Source organism: Ornithodoros turicata, chromosome 2 (genome assembly GCF_037126465.1).
Source record: "Ornithodoros turicata isolate Travis chromosome 2, ASM3712646v1, whole genome shotgun sequence".
Lineage (NCBI taxonomy): Eukaryota > Metazoa > Arthropoda > Arachnida > Ixodida > Argasidae > Ornithodoros > Ornithodoros turicata.
Window position 1 is genome coordinate 48,766,286 of NC_088202.1, and position 15,510 is coordinate 48,781,795.

General features: G+C 48.9%; 1 protein-coding gene across 2 annotated transcripts in view; it reads left to right on the plus strand.

The window, feature by feature from the left end:
• LOC135385380 (thrombospondin type-1 domain-containing protein 7B-like) overlaps positions 1–15,510 on the plus strand; it is a 552,806-nt gene that overhangs the window by 196,153 nt on the left and 341,143 nt on the right. For both annotated transcript variants that reach the window (XM_064614667.1, XM_064614668.1), the window contains 2 exons: positions 2,315–2,537; positions 2,834–3,204. In XM_064614667.1, the coding sequence (XP_064470737.1) occupies positions 2,315–2,537; positions 2,834–3,204 (594 nt within the window). The remainder of the gene's footprint in view (positions 1–2,314; positions 2,538–2,833; positions 3,205–15,510) is intronic.

A 15,510-nucleotide genomic window follows, 5' to 3' on the forward strand; every position in this document is an offset into this window, starting at 1 on the left:
TCCCCGTGGAAAGTACGTGGGCAAAGACTTCCCAAGCCTCAGCATTAACAACACTCCCATCCCAAGATGCGCGTCATGTAAATATCTTGGTGTCACCATCGATAGCACATTACGCTGGTCTAAGCAAGTAAACGAGACTATTTGCAAGGGGAAGAAAACGCTCAACCTGCTACGCAGAATCAGCGGTAAGTCATGGGGCTGCAATGCGCGGTCATTGCTCACCCTTCACAAAGCCCTGATCTTGTCACGCATTCTCTACGTGGCGCCATACGTAGACCTCGCGCCTACACAATGGCAGGCCCTTGAGCGCCTTCACCGCGCTGGCATAAGAACTGCGCTTGGTCTCCCAACGTTCTCTAGCGTCACCCAAACGTACCTGGAAGCTAAGGAAAAGCCTGTTAGTGTCCACTCTGAGCTCAAAGGACTCCAGTTTCTGGATGATGCATCAACATCCATCAGCAAGCATTCCCTCTTCACCGACCTCGAACAGAGGACACACACATCCCTAGGACGCCTGGCTAGTGCCACCAGCTCTCTAGCCAACAGGGGCGCTCTTCCTCGGCTCCCAGCTAGTCCACCTACGCCGCCGTGGCGGGAGTTCGTGCCCGCAACAACGCTTCACATCCCGGGTCTACGGAAGAAGAGCGAGTCCAGCCCCCTAGTGGCCAGGATGGCGGCTGAGAACCTGATCAGCGACGTTTATCACACACATACTCTGGTGTTCACGGATGGCTCCATTGACCACCGTTCCAAAAGTGCTACCAGTGCGTACTACATCCCGTCAATAAACAAGGCCTGGCAAGGGAAATCAGTTCGCTACCCAATCTCATCTACGACGGCCGAACTCCTGGCCTTGCTACACGCAGCTGCTGCGGTTCAAGTCACCGGAATACCTAAGGCCGTCTTGCTTACGGACTCCAAAAGTGCCCTCAACAACGTGATAAACCCCATGTGTGATAGCATTCTGGCCCGATGTATAAGGAGATCGTGTGCCCAGCATAGGCTAACCGGAGGTGAGCTTACGCTCCAATGGATCCCATCTCATGTCGGCATCAGAGGCAACGAACGAGCGGACCAGCTAGCTTCCTCAGCACACAACAGCTGCAGCCCATCCTTAGCAGTCCCGGCCGACACTGACAGGCTCTTGGTCGTCAAACAGCTAGTTGAGGTGCGTCACCCTGGCATACAGGACATCATGCAGAATCACCGACCCTCTCTCCCCGCGAAAGATCTTCCCCGTGGTATGCAGACAATGCTCCATCGATTACGCACAGGATCTGCGTTCACGAACTCTCAACTGTGCAAGATCGGCTCCAGGGAGGATTCCAGTTGCGGACACTGTAATCATCCGGAGACAATTGCGCATATCCTGACAGAATGCCGTGCATACCATGCCATGCGGGAAACCCATCTTCCCCACGCCAGGCCTGGTATACTGACGGACGTCCTCTTCCCCGAAGGTTCTTGTGCGGAACGACTTTCAAAAACTCGCGGCCTCGTGCGCTTTCTCCAAGCAACGGGCCTAGCGGAGAGACCACTCTAGTGCACCTCTCACCTACATTGTGCTTCCGTCCCATCAGTACCGGTCATCCTGCTTCTACATCACTTTGAAGTCACTTTTTCATCACTTTTTTTTTTTTTGGCTATAGTCGTGACGATGCCCACTTGAGTGCGGCCAACAACGGCAAGCTACCTCGACACCCCCCCCCCCCCCCCCCCAGTACTAGAATCAATGACCAAGAGCGCATGCTTTCTTTCACGAATGGTCATCGAACATTGGACAGCGGTGTACCAATCTATCAACGCATGGAGGTTTTAGTGTTGGTAATCGAGTGAATCAATTTGCCTTTGTCTAAAAACATTGTCTCTGAAAATAGAGCTTCACTGCATAACACGCTCCAAATCAAACACTCAACGGTATGATGTAGTCCTGGATTTGAGGATGGAGCAACATATATGTTTACCCGCACCCAGAAGCGTACCCTCTAGTAGGCAAAGCATTCAGTCAGGACTGAGTAAGCTATTATTCGAAAATAGCGTGTTATGTGGCAGGAGAGCTTGGCGGACACCATCTAGATCCATAGTGTTTCCCGATGTAGATGCCGTTTCAGATCCTGCTTCACTCCCGTCCCGCATATAGATATCCGTAGCATTTTGGCTCATGAGGATCGGTGGGGGCACGAAAACAAGAAGCATGGTTCATGGAAATAGTATTGGGATCTGTGAACGAACGTCCTGGCCCTTACCCTTTGATACATAAATAGGTAGGCAGTCCGGGTTTGCCTCTTACACTGTGCGTTTTCTTTTCGGCTAGATGGCAGGCGGGCGAGTGGATCCCCTGCGAGCGTGTGGGAGCTCAACCTCATTTGCGGAACGAGTGTCGCCCGGGTGAGGTACAAATCGGCGTTTCCCGGCGGAACATCACGTGTGTTTTCCAGCCGCAACCGGGAACGTCTTCACGAGTCGTCGATTCAGCGGCCTGTGATCATCAAGTTCAACCTGTTGGAGAGTTGTCGTGCACTATTCCATGTCCGCAAGTGAGGAAACAGCTTTCTTCGGTATTCTAGAGAGCAGCCGTGGGCTATTCGATGTCTACGAAATGTTATTAGAGAGATTCATGCTTTGTGAATAGATACGAGAGGATTTAAAAGTTTGGTTCAGCTTATGTGGGACACTCTGCGTGCATATTTATGTGCATGCGTACGTGTGTGCAAGTGCGTGTGTAACTTCAAACACAACGTTTTTCAGCTAGATAGCGCTTCAGAGATGGGCCTCTGCAGATTTACTGTTAGCCCCTCCACTCGAATACGGATTGATGCTGCTTTCCTTTCAGGACTGTGTGGTGACACCATACGAGGACTGGCCCAAATGCTCCAACACATGCGTAACTCATACAGTTACCCGTCGAAGGACTGTTGTTGTGGGACCTGAGAACGGTGGTGAGCCGTGCCCTCCGCTCTCCGAAACAAAGTTGTGTTTGCCGCATAGGGACTGCGTTTCGTGGCGCAAGAAAAAATCTAGAAGAAAGGCTCCGCACGAAATGGAGTTTCTTCTAAAAGTAGGTCCATGGAGTGAGTGTAGGACAGAACACGTGAAGCGTTCTACGAGCAGTGCCGCCGACACCACGGAGTTGATGCCACAAGTGGGAATCAAGAAGAGGAATATATCATGCATTGATCAAGATGGGGTTGCTGTCGATATAAGGTACGTTAATGAGTGTTTCCAGCCATTACGATATGAACATTTGCTTGTTTGCGGGCGTCGTTTCCCGAACTCGCATAAATGAACATTTCACAAAATAGGAGCCATTATTCGAAGTCGCGCAGTGGAGAGGGCTGCTTCCTCCCTCACGGGACCGATGCCTTCCCGCCTTCCCTGTAGGAAACTCATACCCAGGCAGATTTTTTTCTTTCACAACATTCCCTCGTGGAGCATGCATGGCCTGGTACTCAGTAGATGTTCCCAGTGGATTGCATGCACATGATAATTTTTAGCTCTGGTAGAGCTGTCTGGTAAACGCATATTCGATAGAAAAGAGACAAGAGTAGGGTTTTCAACTGAGACAGACGTGCGACATACCGACGGCGGCTTGGACGTACCGAGAAGGGACGAAACAATCCCCGCTAGGTGCGATGCTAGTTCTTCTAGGCCCCCTTTCACGGGCATCGTATCAGAAATTTCAATTGGACGTTCATGAGACATATGTCGGCATTTTCCTAAGAATTCATTCAACATGATCATTCATCATGGTCGGATTTCCGCGCAGACCATCACAGCACATCAACATCATAAACCATCACATCACACCTCATTCTACTTCGACTTCGGAACAATCACACCACAACCCCTCATACAACTTCAATCCCCATCACAGTGACTTCAACTTCACGCCCCATCACGCTCTTGAATTTGAATTCCTATGATCGGGTCTGAGGTCAGTGATGGATTTCAAGTTCAATTCCGTTGATGGGGTGTGAGGTCGGCGGTCGATCTCGAAGTTGAAGTCGATGATGGCCCTTGATGTCGGATTTCAGCGAGGGCTCATGTTGTGTCCGCTGCAGAGCTGGGGAATCTCACTCATGAGGGGCCTCATGAGCGTCCCTCACCCTATTAGCACTTCTGTGCACCTTCGCAATGAAATGTGCATTGCAGTCGCGAGAAACGCACGATCTCGCCTGTTGCATCGTGTGGTTGCATGCGTCCTCAATAAATGGCGCGCGAGTCGCCTTATAGTTTGCGCGCTTCTCGAGTCCGCTAGATTACTTTGTGCTGCAATCCTTTAAAATTCGTTTGCTGAAAAACATCTTAATATACAGCAGAACTATTATGCATCTTAGGCGTAAAAGTTACAAGCTTTCAGAAAACCATACAGTTTCTAACAGTGGCCTGATTGAAAGTAGTTGTTTTGATGTTGGAACATACGAAGGTACTCGACATACTCTATCGTTGCCGTCGGGTCTTTCTACGCTCTTCCAGCGGTATTAAGCCACTCCGTGCGTTAAGAGGGGTAACTGAGATGTGACGATGATACGACTTGAAAATAAAACGTAACGCTCTCCTTTGAACGGATTCAAGAAGTCGGATAATCGCAATGCTGTAAGGGTCCCAAACAATATCACTATATTCCAAAATGGGACGGACTAATGTTCTGCATGCCGTTAACTTAGTATGAGTTGTGCATTAACGAAAATGACGTTTTAGAAATCATAATTTCTTGTTAGCCTTCTTTGTAATGTTGGATGTGCTTATTCCAGCGCAAGTCTGATGTAAGAAAAACGCCCAGGTATTTGTATTCGGAGACCCTTGAGAGATTCATTGAGTTAATACAATAGTCGAAGGTGAGCGGTTTCCTTTTGCGAGTGACACTCATGACCACACACTCATTTATGTTAAGCGATAACTGCCATGTCTCATACCAGTCAGCCATTTTCTGCGAACAATGATTTAAACATGCATAGTCATCACCGCCATTGAACTCCTTACACAATACACAGTTATAGACAAAAAAAAGTTCGTTTTAACATCGATACCCACACCAACATCATTGATGAAAATTAAAAACAACAAAGGACCCAGGACCGAGCCCTGGGAAACACCGGATGTAACTGTTACGAAGCACGAGTCGGCGTTATTCGCATGGACAAATTGTTTTCTACTGTCAAGGTAATTGGAAAACCAGGTAAAGGGTTCGTCATATACAATCTCCTTCAACTTTAATAATAACTTCCTGTGAGAGACTCTGTCGAATGCTTTAGCGAAATGCAGAAAATAACATCAACTTGTCCACGAGCGTCTACAACTTTAGCAAGATCATGGGTTGTGTTCACAAGCTGTGTCACTGTGCTTAGACCGTGGCGAAAGCCATGTTGACTGGTATAGAAGAAATTCTTACTTTCCAGATTTTTGGAAATATGCTTATATACGATGTGTTCTAATACCTTACTACATGTGCTCAGAAGGGATATCGGACGGTAATTTGCAATGTTTAGTTTGCAACGTGTTTTAGGAACTGGAACAACCTTGGTTATCTTCCAGTCGTCCTGGAGCTCCCCACTGGTCAAAGATACGTTAAAAATAAGAAAAAAGTTGCTTGGTGCACCACTCGTCGTACCGAATTAGAAAAGCATTTGGGATGCCGTCTGGGCCTATGGCCTTCTTGCCGTTTAAGTTAAGAAGTAGAGTAAGGATTCCTTGCTCGCTACTGCTAAGCCGTGGCACTGGTTCTGTGGGAAAACTGGGCACAGATGGTAAGCACCCGTCGTCAACGGTAAATATGCCAGCAAAATGGTCATTGAGCAGAGAGGATACGGAGCAGCCGTCGTGAACAATATTGTTACAAGCTCGCAGGCAGGGTTCGAAGTCCGTTCTGTCCAAACCTGTCAGACACAATTCTCCTTGCACCAGCGCACGTGTCCATGCCCGGCCCAATAGCCTCCTTTTTATCCACCGCAACACCATTCCCCCTCCTCCCCCGGTTGCGGTTGACGGTGGCACCCCGCGTCACGCACAGCTGGCGCGGCTGAAACTCCTCGGTATGGTGCCAAAGGGTCTGCGTGGACGACTGGAGGTCTGGATCGTCCCGGCAGCTTGATGTGGTACACCACGTCGTCGAGCTGCTTATAACGTAGAGTCCTTGCCAGGGACGCTGCAATTTCGGCGAGAGCCCACGTTTCCGCGTAGGGTTATATAACCAAACGGACTGCCCTTGCGCGAATCCACCGCCAGACGCTTTCAAGTCATAGTGTGTCTTCATACGAGTGAAGGCTTGTTCATATGGTGCCTGGCAAACCTGTGGACAATCTCCAGACGTGAGCGCAGTGTATGAAGGTAGACCGAGGCGCTGGTTGCGATATGCTCAGTATCTGGAGTTGACGCAAGGGCTAAGTAGCTTGGAAGACGCAATTCGCGGCAAGTAAGCATCATTGCCGGCGTTTCCCGGGTGGCTTCGTGGGGTGCTGTCCGGTAGGACAACAGGAAGAGAGGAATGAGATCGTCCCAATTCTCCTGGTCCACGGCCAGCTAATGTGCTGCAGTATCGTACGGTTGAACCTCTCAACGATACCGTCAGACTGTGGATGTAACGGCGTAGTGCGAGTCTTCGCGATGCCAAGGTACCTGCACATGTCGTGGAAGACCTGTGACTCGAAAATACGACCCTGGTCCGAGTGTAGTTGCATGGGAGCCCCGAAACGGGCTACCCATTCGGTCACTAGCGATTCCGTCACTGTAACCGCCTCTTGGTTCGGGAGAGCGTACGCCTCGGGCCACTTAGTGAAGTAGTCCATGACAACAAGGATGTAAGTGAGCGGCGCCGGCAGGGCGGGGAAGAGGAGGAGGAAGAGAGATTGAGAATCGAATGGAACAGGAATAAACAGTTTTGAGACCGCAAAGTCTTACAATTGGCGCAGCCGACACTGAATATGTGGGTTGAGCTCCACGCCGAAGCGGACTCGACCGGACACCTGCTTTTTACAAGCTGTACGCCGGCGGATGAGGAAGCCGTGCAACTTCCCAGAACGGTGAGCAGTGATGCTTTTCGCCAACTTGTGCTTTCAAAAACCAAGAAAACGGCGCAGGAGATCCTTACCGAAGGATCCGTGAAGATCAACATGAGGGTCATTGACTACGAGGAACATATCGGAAGTGCTCTCAGGGTCGCTACACAGGCTTCAACTCTGATGGGTGCTACGCAGCCTTCCGCAACCGATGCGCTCATTCGGTTAGTGGAGGCACAGAGTCAGCAACTCATACGATGTCAGGAAATGTTCAATTCGGTCCTGCTCTCACAGTCTGCTCCTGTTCGCCCTCACTTCAAGATGATAAAGCCAGACGTTTTTGACAATCAAACAACGAGCCCGGAAGCATGGATAACATTTTACGAGTATGCGTGTGAATGCAATCACTGGTCCACTGACAATGACATGATAAAAAACATGCGACTGTTTCTCTCTGGCATGTCAAAGAAGTGGTACGAGTTGCGCCTTCCCAAGCATAGTTGCGACACCTGGTTGCAGTGGAAGGAAAGCTTCTTGAAGTCGTTTCGAGAAAATCCCATTGATAACTGGGACAAAGCAATTTTTCACAAGTTTAGATCCGGCTCTACCCTTGACTATTTCTACGAGAAACGCAGACTGCTTCACATAGCCGAACCTAACCTTCCGGACACAGCAGTGATTCATTTGGTTGTGCATGGACTACCAAAAGACATGCAGACGCAAGTTTTAGTGAGAGCGCCAACAACCGTCGAGAGTCTCCTTGACTGCCTTAAGGATTTGAGCACCCGACACTACCCCTCACCACCCCTGGATACTGCATTTCGTTCCCACAAAACTGCGACACCCCTCCGAAGGACGGAACCAGTGGACAAGCCACAAGTAAAGGACTACGCTGGTCCCCGGCAACTCAATACTGCGACAAGCGAGAATCTCCAAATTACACGCGGAGAAATTTTAAACTAATAAACGAGGGTGCCCAGTCCTACCCGACGACACCAAAGGAGACTGTTTTCCTTCTTCACACTAATCTTCTGTTCATCAAAGTCATCGTGAATGGCCAGCCCATTAAGGCATTCCTCGACACAGGAGCGTCCATTTCTGTCATTAACTTACACAAAGTCGATCCTACTCAACTCAGAGTTGGAAGACCTGTCTCTGTACAAGCATATGATGGTCGTACAACCTTACATAACACATGGGCCAATATTACACTAACGTTCCAGGAAAGAACTGTCTCAATCCATGCTTTGGTAATGCCTGATGTCCAGTATGAGTTTCTCCTCTCACGACCTGACATGAAAACTCTCAAGATGAACCTCTACTGGGATGACAAGGTAGACATCGACCCACGGGAAGACATTAAACCAGTACTATGCCTTCAGGATGCAGAGGACATCAAACAAGCCTACCCCGATCTGTTCTGTTCACAGGGTTACCCTCCAGCTATGAAGAATTTTGCTGTTCCATTTAAGCTCACTGACACAACAGCAATCAAACAAAAACCGTATCCCATGTCTAGAGAGAAGAAAAAGTGGCTTGCGCAGGAGCTGGACAATATGCTACAAGCTGGAGTTATCAGACACTCCACTTCCCATTTTGCATCCCCAGTGACCATAGTGCCAAAGGAAGACGGTTCCTTGCGCTTATGCACGGACTACAGGAAAATTAACAATCAAACGGAACTCTTCCCGTACCCAATGCCACGAATAGACGACATCATCAATGAAACTGGTGGGTCTTCCGTTTTCTCTCGAATCGATCTGGCAAAGGGTTTCTGGCAAATTCCACTGACTGAAGACACTAAGCAGTATACAGCATTTGCAACCTTCAACGGCCTATATGAGTACAACAGATTGCCATTCGGGTGGAAAAATTCTCCCGCCTGGTTCCAGAAAATGATGAACGAAGTTTTGCAGCCTTTTCTAGGAAACTTCTGTCAAGTGTATATCGACGACGTTTTGGTCTACTCCAAATCGGCTTCTGATCACCACAACCATCTGCATCAAGTGTTGCAGGCACTTTGCAGAGCTTCGCTTAAAGTCAACTTTAAGAAAAGTGAGTTTTTCAAGCACCATGTCACCTTCTTAGGACGCGTATTTGATGGCAACACAAAGACGACAAAAGCAGAGTCCATAGCACGGATAACTCAGCTTCCCAAGCCACACAATTTGCACTCGCTTCGTGTTTTTCTTGGTCTGGCTGGACATTTTCGCGCGTTCATCAAAGACTACGCTAGGAAAACAAAGTGTCTGACTATTCTAACACAGAAAGATGTGCCCTTTGTATGGTCAGCAGAATGCGAAGCTGCGTACAACCATTTGGTTTCTGCCATTTCCTCCGATCCAGTCCTTACGCTGCCAAACTTTGAACTTCCCTTCGAACTACATACTGACGCGTCCTACTATGGAACCGGAGCTGTACTCTATCAGCGCAACTGTACGGCATCTACTCACCAGCAATTGCATGTCATAGGATACTACTCCTACACCTTTACTAAAGCTGAACTCAACTATTCTGCGACTGAAAAAGAAACGCTTGCAGTCCTCGTTGCCTTGAGGTACTTTCAACCTTACCTGGATGGGAGGAGGTTTCAGCTTGTCACAGATAACGATGCCCTCACGCATCTGCTTCAGACAGCACAACCGAAAAATCGGATAGCTCGCTGGATATTAGAACTCCAGCATTACGACTGTGAAGTCATACATCGTCCAGGACGACTTCTCCAGGATGCGGACGCCCTCTCAAGGTTACCGCACAATCATCATGTGAACAACCTCACAGTATCCAACGCGTGGCAAGACTTAAGCTTCAAAGACGGCAAGTACTTCGTTCCACCGTCGCTGCACGCCACAATACTATCACTCTATCACGACAGTCCCCATTCTGGTGGTCACGACGGATTCCCCCGTACATATGCAAAAATTAAGCAACGCTTTACTTGGCCTGGAATGAAGGCATCTGTAAAAGAATACGTTCGATCCTGTCATACGTGCCAACTCGCAAAAGCGAAATTTCATCCTCAACCCGATGTACTTACATTACCAGATCACTCTTCGGTGCCCTTCGAAGTCGTCCACCTCGATTTTGCCGAGATCAAGAAGAAGTCAGAGAGTACGAAGAAAACTCAGTCCTTCCTACTGGCCATCGACCAATGCACACGAATGGTTGCCGCGCGAGTGGGAAAAGAAAATTCACACACCATAGTAACCCTTTTGAGCCGACAGATGTTTCAGGACACCAAGACTATAATATCCGATAACGCATTGGCTTTCAAGAGCAAGCTCCTACAAGAGTTCGCGAGCGAACGTGGCATCGCACTTAGATATGCATCGCCATACCACCCTGCGGGAAACGGTCTTGCCGAACGCGCAATCCGGGATATCAAACAGTACATCACGTTGTACCCTGACTTCCCAGGAGGCTGGAAATGTTGTCTTGAAGCAGCCGTTCACCACCACAATAGATCGGAAACAGCAGCACTTGGATGCTCACCCCACTTCGCAGCTTCCGGTGAGCAAACAGTACTGCCTGCAGACAAGCAACTTCATATCCAGGACGGTGTACAGCTGCATGAGAGACGCACTACTCCTACTGAAGAACTAAGCTACAGACAGTCAATGAAGAGGTCCTACGATAAGCGCCACTCGAACAAGATCCCTGTGGTACGAGTAGGAGACCTGGTCATGGTACGCAAAGGTATCCCTGGTACGGCTCGCAGTATCCACGGCCCCTACATCGTCCAGAAAACAGCTCACAAAAACGACGTCCTCAAAAACATTGTATATGTAGCGCCGTCTGGACATTCTGAATGTGCGGCAGCAAGTAATGTCATCCCTTACCATCTCAGGAGAGATGAAGCTCAACTGGGGGAGAATTGTAAGTGAGCGGCGCCGGCAGGGCGGGGAAGAGGAGGAGGAAGAGAGATTGAGAATCGAATGGAACAGGAATAAACAGTTTTGAGACCGCAAAGTCTTACAAAGGACGTACCTGTTGCCACGTGTTGTCGTTTGTAAAGGTCCTAAAATGTCCAAGGCCACTCTCTCAAATGGCATCCCGGAAACACATTCTTGGAGCTTTCATCTTGTTCGGGTGCGCGGTCCTTTCCAAGATGCGCAGAGGTCGCAAGACCGGCACCATTCTTCTACGTCCCTCCGGTATTCCAGCCAATAGTACCGTGCACAAATCTTTGCAAGGGTCTTGTTAACACCGAAGTGGCCTCCTGCAGCACTGCTGTGCATCATGCGTCGAACATTCTGCCTGAACACCGCAGGCAGTATGAGCTGCCTCCGCGCGGTTCGCCCGTCTGCCGATTCCCATACGCGATGCAGGAGATCGTCATGTAACTCAAGTATATTATCGCCATGTGTTATCATTATTTGATTTTCTTTATTCGGCTAGGCGTGCTTCCCGAACTTGGATGAGTCCAATGTTAACAGATTATGTAGTGTTACTTTGAAGTACCTTGTTTTTCATTCTCGTATATCCGCAACTATCCTCATATATTTTTATGCTCTGGTAGACATGAAGTTTTCTACCTCTGCCGCAGCATACAACGATGGCGCATCTCGAAATGGCACGTCCGCGTTAGCGTTCGTCATCCCATCGAAGGTGTAGTGGAAGGACGTCGCCTTTTGCATCAAACCTCATCCACAGCTGCGGAGCTCTATGCCATACTTTTCTTTCTGCAGCACATGGTTCACTTTACCCCACGGGATTGGGTCGTATTCAGTGACTCAACATCTGCGCTGCAAGCAATAGAAAATTCTGGCATCCGAGTCTCATCCGCACCGTTGGTTATGGATGTGGTAATGGCTTACAAACTTGTCTATGACGCAGGACACAGGCTGGTTCTCCAATGGGTTCCAGCCCATTGCGGTGTCGAAGGCAATGAACAGGCCGACAGCGCCGCAGAAGCAGCGCCCTCGTCTCGGCGACGGACGCGTATTGCACTGCTGAGAGGAGATCGTCGGTCCGTACTTCGACGCCTCGTGACCCCTCTGGCTAGCCGCCAATGGACCGCTGACATTCTCCCCCACCCCACCCCGCCATGCTGAGCAGAGTTGATCCAGCGCTCCGTTTCCGAATGACTCGATGTAGTTCTCATCAAGATGCAGCATTGGTTCATCGAATACGCCTCGATGTGGCTCTCACAGCACAGTGCGTGACCGCTTGAGGCAAGTTGACTCTCCCCACTGCAGCCACTGCGGTGCTGTTGAAGATCTAGACCACATTCTTCTCCATTGCCCGCACTACCAACCTTCCCGAACCGTACTCTCCCGATCCCTTAACGAGCTACACTCTCGCCCCCCCCCCCTCTCACAAAATTGCTTGGTCCCTGGCCACATCCAGGCCACCTCAAGGCCTGCCCTCAGGGCTCTCTTCACCTTTCTGGACACCATAGGGCTTCGATCCATATTTTGAAGGGGCTCATTATTTCATTCCCCGCATCACCACCAGCAATGGGGTGGAGTATCGCCCCTGGCGATGAAACACCCCAGTCATCATGACGTAATAAAGTTATTGTTGTTCTTGTTATCCAGAGAGCCAATATTTTATGCTTATGATTCATTGAAGGCTAATCCTGTTCGCAGCCTAAAAAGCAGGGCTTGCATATTTCGGGGAAGTCCTTTCAAAGGGAGATCTAGCAGATGTTTTTGCAGAATTTCTATGATTCCGAAGGTACTGTGCTTCTACTAGCTCATTAATAATTGATGTTGTGTAAAGTGCTGTCTCCCGGGAGCGTAATTGCAAGACACTACCCTGTACAACGGATCGCGCTGGGTCTAGCTTTAGCGGGCGATTGCTGATCGTGCTGATCAACCTGCGTTACCATTAAAGATGGAAGTCACTGAAAATGTTAGCCAGCTGTAGGACTCGAACCCACATCTTCTGGATTACCGGTCCAGGGCTCTACCATAGCCTCCTATATACTTCAATGCCTGCCCAGTCGAAGCGGAACCCATGCAAACCGGCCGTCCACTGTAGTGGCGCCACATACACGGGGTATGATGATCATATCACTCCGTTTTTTGGCGCGTGATGTTTCGGTTTCGCGTGTGACTGCAGCGTCGTCTGCCTGCCAGCTTGTTCTGTCATTCTGGTGTCAACCTATACCCTCATCTGCTTGCAAGCCTGTCACTATAGATATAAATTGGGAAATTTCTATGCTCTTCATTTAGTTTGAGGTATCAAGTCAAACATCACGAGCCGGCAAGCGCAGCGATATGATCATCACAACCCCAGGCATGTGGCGCCGCCGCCGCATAGTGCGCTGAACGGCCGTTGCGCCTCGTCTGGGCAGGCCGGGCAGGCATGGCTCTGCGCTACGAGACGCTGCTGCCTTGCCACCGGTTTCAAATATCGATGGAGGAAAAGAAAGCAGATATCTTTTCCAGTTGATGTCTCGTCAGCGACACTTTTTGGGTCTGTTTTAGTTTTCCTTTCGTTTTTTTTTTTAGTACGTACGATTACATCGGCATCAGAAACATAACGCGGAGCACCCAGTGGGAAAAATTTCATGTAATTTGTAATTTCATGGCTCGGCTTCCTGCCGTGCGAGAACTGTGAATCATGCAAGATATCAGCTGAGACATCGTATCAGGAGAGGTAGTGGTGGCGTAAAATGACGAACAATGGTCCAGAACTTCTGGCTTAGCGCTTGGGAACTGATATCGTCTTTTTATATACTGTATTTGCTGTTGCTTCTGCACGAAACACGGTATAAATGAACGCCAAACCAAGTTACAGTAGCAATTGAATTGACTTACAACATAATAAAATAACAAGATAACTTCTCTTTGTCACTTATCTTTGCTCTATCTCGTAATACCTCGGAAAATATAAACACCGAAAACAACCAAGCTTAGCTGATTGCGTTTCTTTTCTTCTTCTTTTTTTTCTTGTTCAGTTTAGATACAAATAGATTGGGTGCTATCTGTAGGAAACTGAACACGTTCGCAGACCGAATTCCAGCTTGCGATACTTATAAACATGCGAGAGAAGTGTGAGAGCAGTGGGCGCGTCGTACACATAATTATACCTGGGACATACTCAGCAATTAGTTGCTATAGAGCGATACTGAAACAAACGCCGGTGCTTTTCACGGACAGACAAGAGGTGACACTTTTATATGGTGCACCACTCTCAACTGGAAATTAAAACTGCCAGATATGTGCCCTTTGTGTGATATGAAATTATTTTCATCACTAAAGAAAGCATTCCCTTTGCGTTCTGATTCTGTTTTTCTGCCCATACATGCAACTCCCATTTACGCTATCAGTTTGCCTGAATGACATCACAGTCTTATATGCATTTCACGTCAATAACATTGAGAAATGTATTCACGATTCCCGAAATGTTGCTATCATATCAGTTCGATGGAAATCATCACACGACAAGCACCACGAGTCTTCGCAGCTCTGCTGGCTCCGTTAGCGTGCCAAACGCACGACTCATTTTTCTCACAGTTCAATTCAAATAATGATGAACATGAAAAGGCTGCTTTCGTCGACGGCCTATGAATGACTTGTATCCTACCTTAGAAGTACCAAGCCATTAAAACTCGATGACCACTCTCTCCCCATACCAAGAAGAAGTATCCTTTTTTTCATCGTGAATCACAGGTCCTGATTTAACACAATCAGTCCACTTGGAAAGCACCACGCAGCCAACATCTGCAATTTAACACAGCTCATAGAAAGTTCGGCCGCAGAAGTGGAAGGGTACGCTGACGAAAGATCTCTGCGTTCTTTCCTCCAACGATATTTGAAACCACTCAGAAACAGTGGCGTCTCGCCGTCGCCATGCCAACGTAGGTTGCCAGAGCATGACCTATCATCCGCTAAGAGTAGAGAAATCACGATCTGTTGCACTGGGTAGTGTTTTGGGATTACGCCTCCCGGGATTGGCAATTGCTGGCTGCAGGTGAGATAGCTGCTGAATGCTAGTTGACCCACTTTTTAATTGCCACTCATGCCGACGCGGGACGGGATCCATTGCGAAAGCTTACCGCACATATTTTTTTATGTTTGGCTCATGATGCTCGGATATACAGCGGGCTAAAATACTATTGCACATGGAATTCATCATCCTTTGGGGTGCGCTGTACGAGCTTGTGAGGGCGGCAGTCTTGGTTATCCTTCGCCCTGTCCCGCTCCTAATGCATGTGAGATTCCTCAGCACTTGGATGGCAAATTGGAAAGCGCAATAATTCTTCTTGCCAAGCCACGTTCAGGGACGGTATGTCGTAGGCGCAATGAATGTTCCTACTATGGGCGTCAACGGAGCCGTCTCTGATGGCCAGCGTGTGCGCGTGTAAAGTGTCACCGACCGGGTTCTCAGCAGATGCTTTGGCTTCCCAGTTAGCTCGACATCCTTTCAAGGACCTGGGACGCGTAGTGGGGCATTTGGCTTTATGCTACACCGCACCGTGGCAGCAGGTCGTGGGATACCTTTTTCGTACAGTGAGGGGCAGATGGCATACAACCTTGTCTGAAAGCCTGGGGAAGTGGGGGTT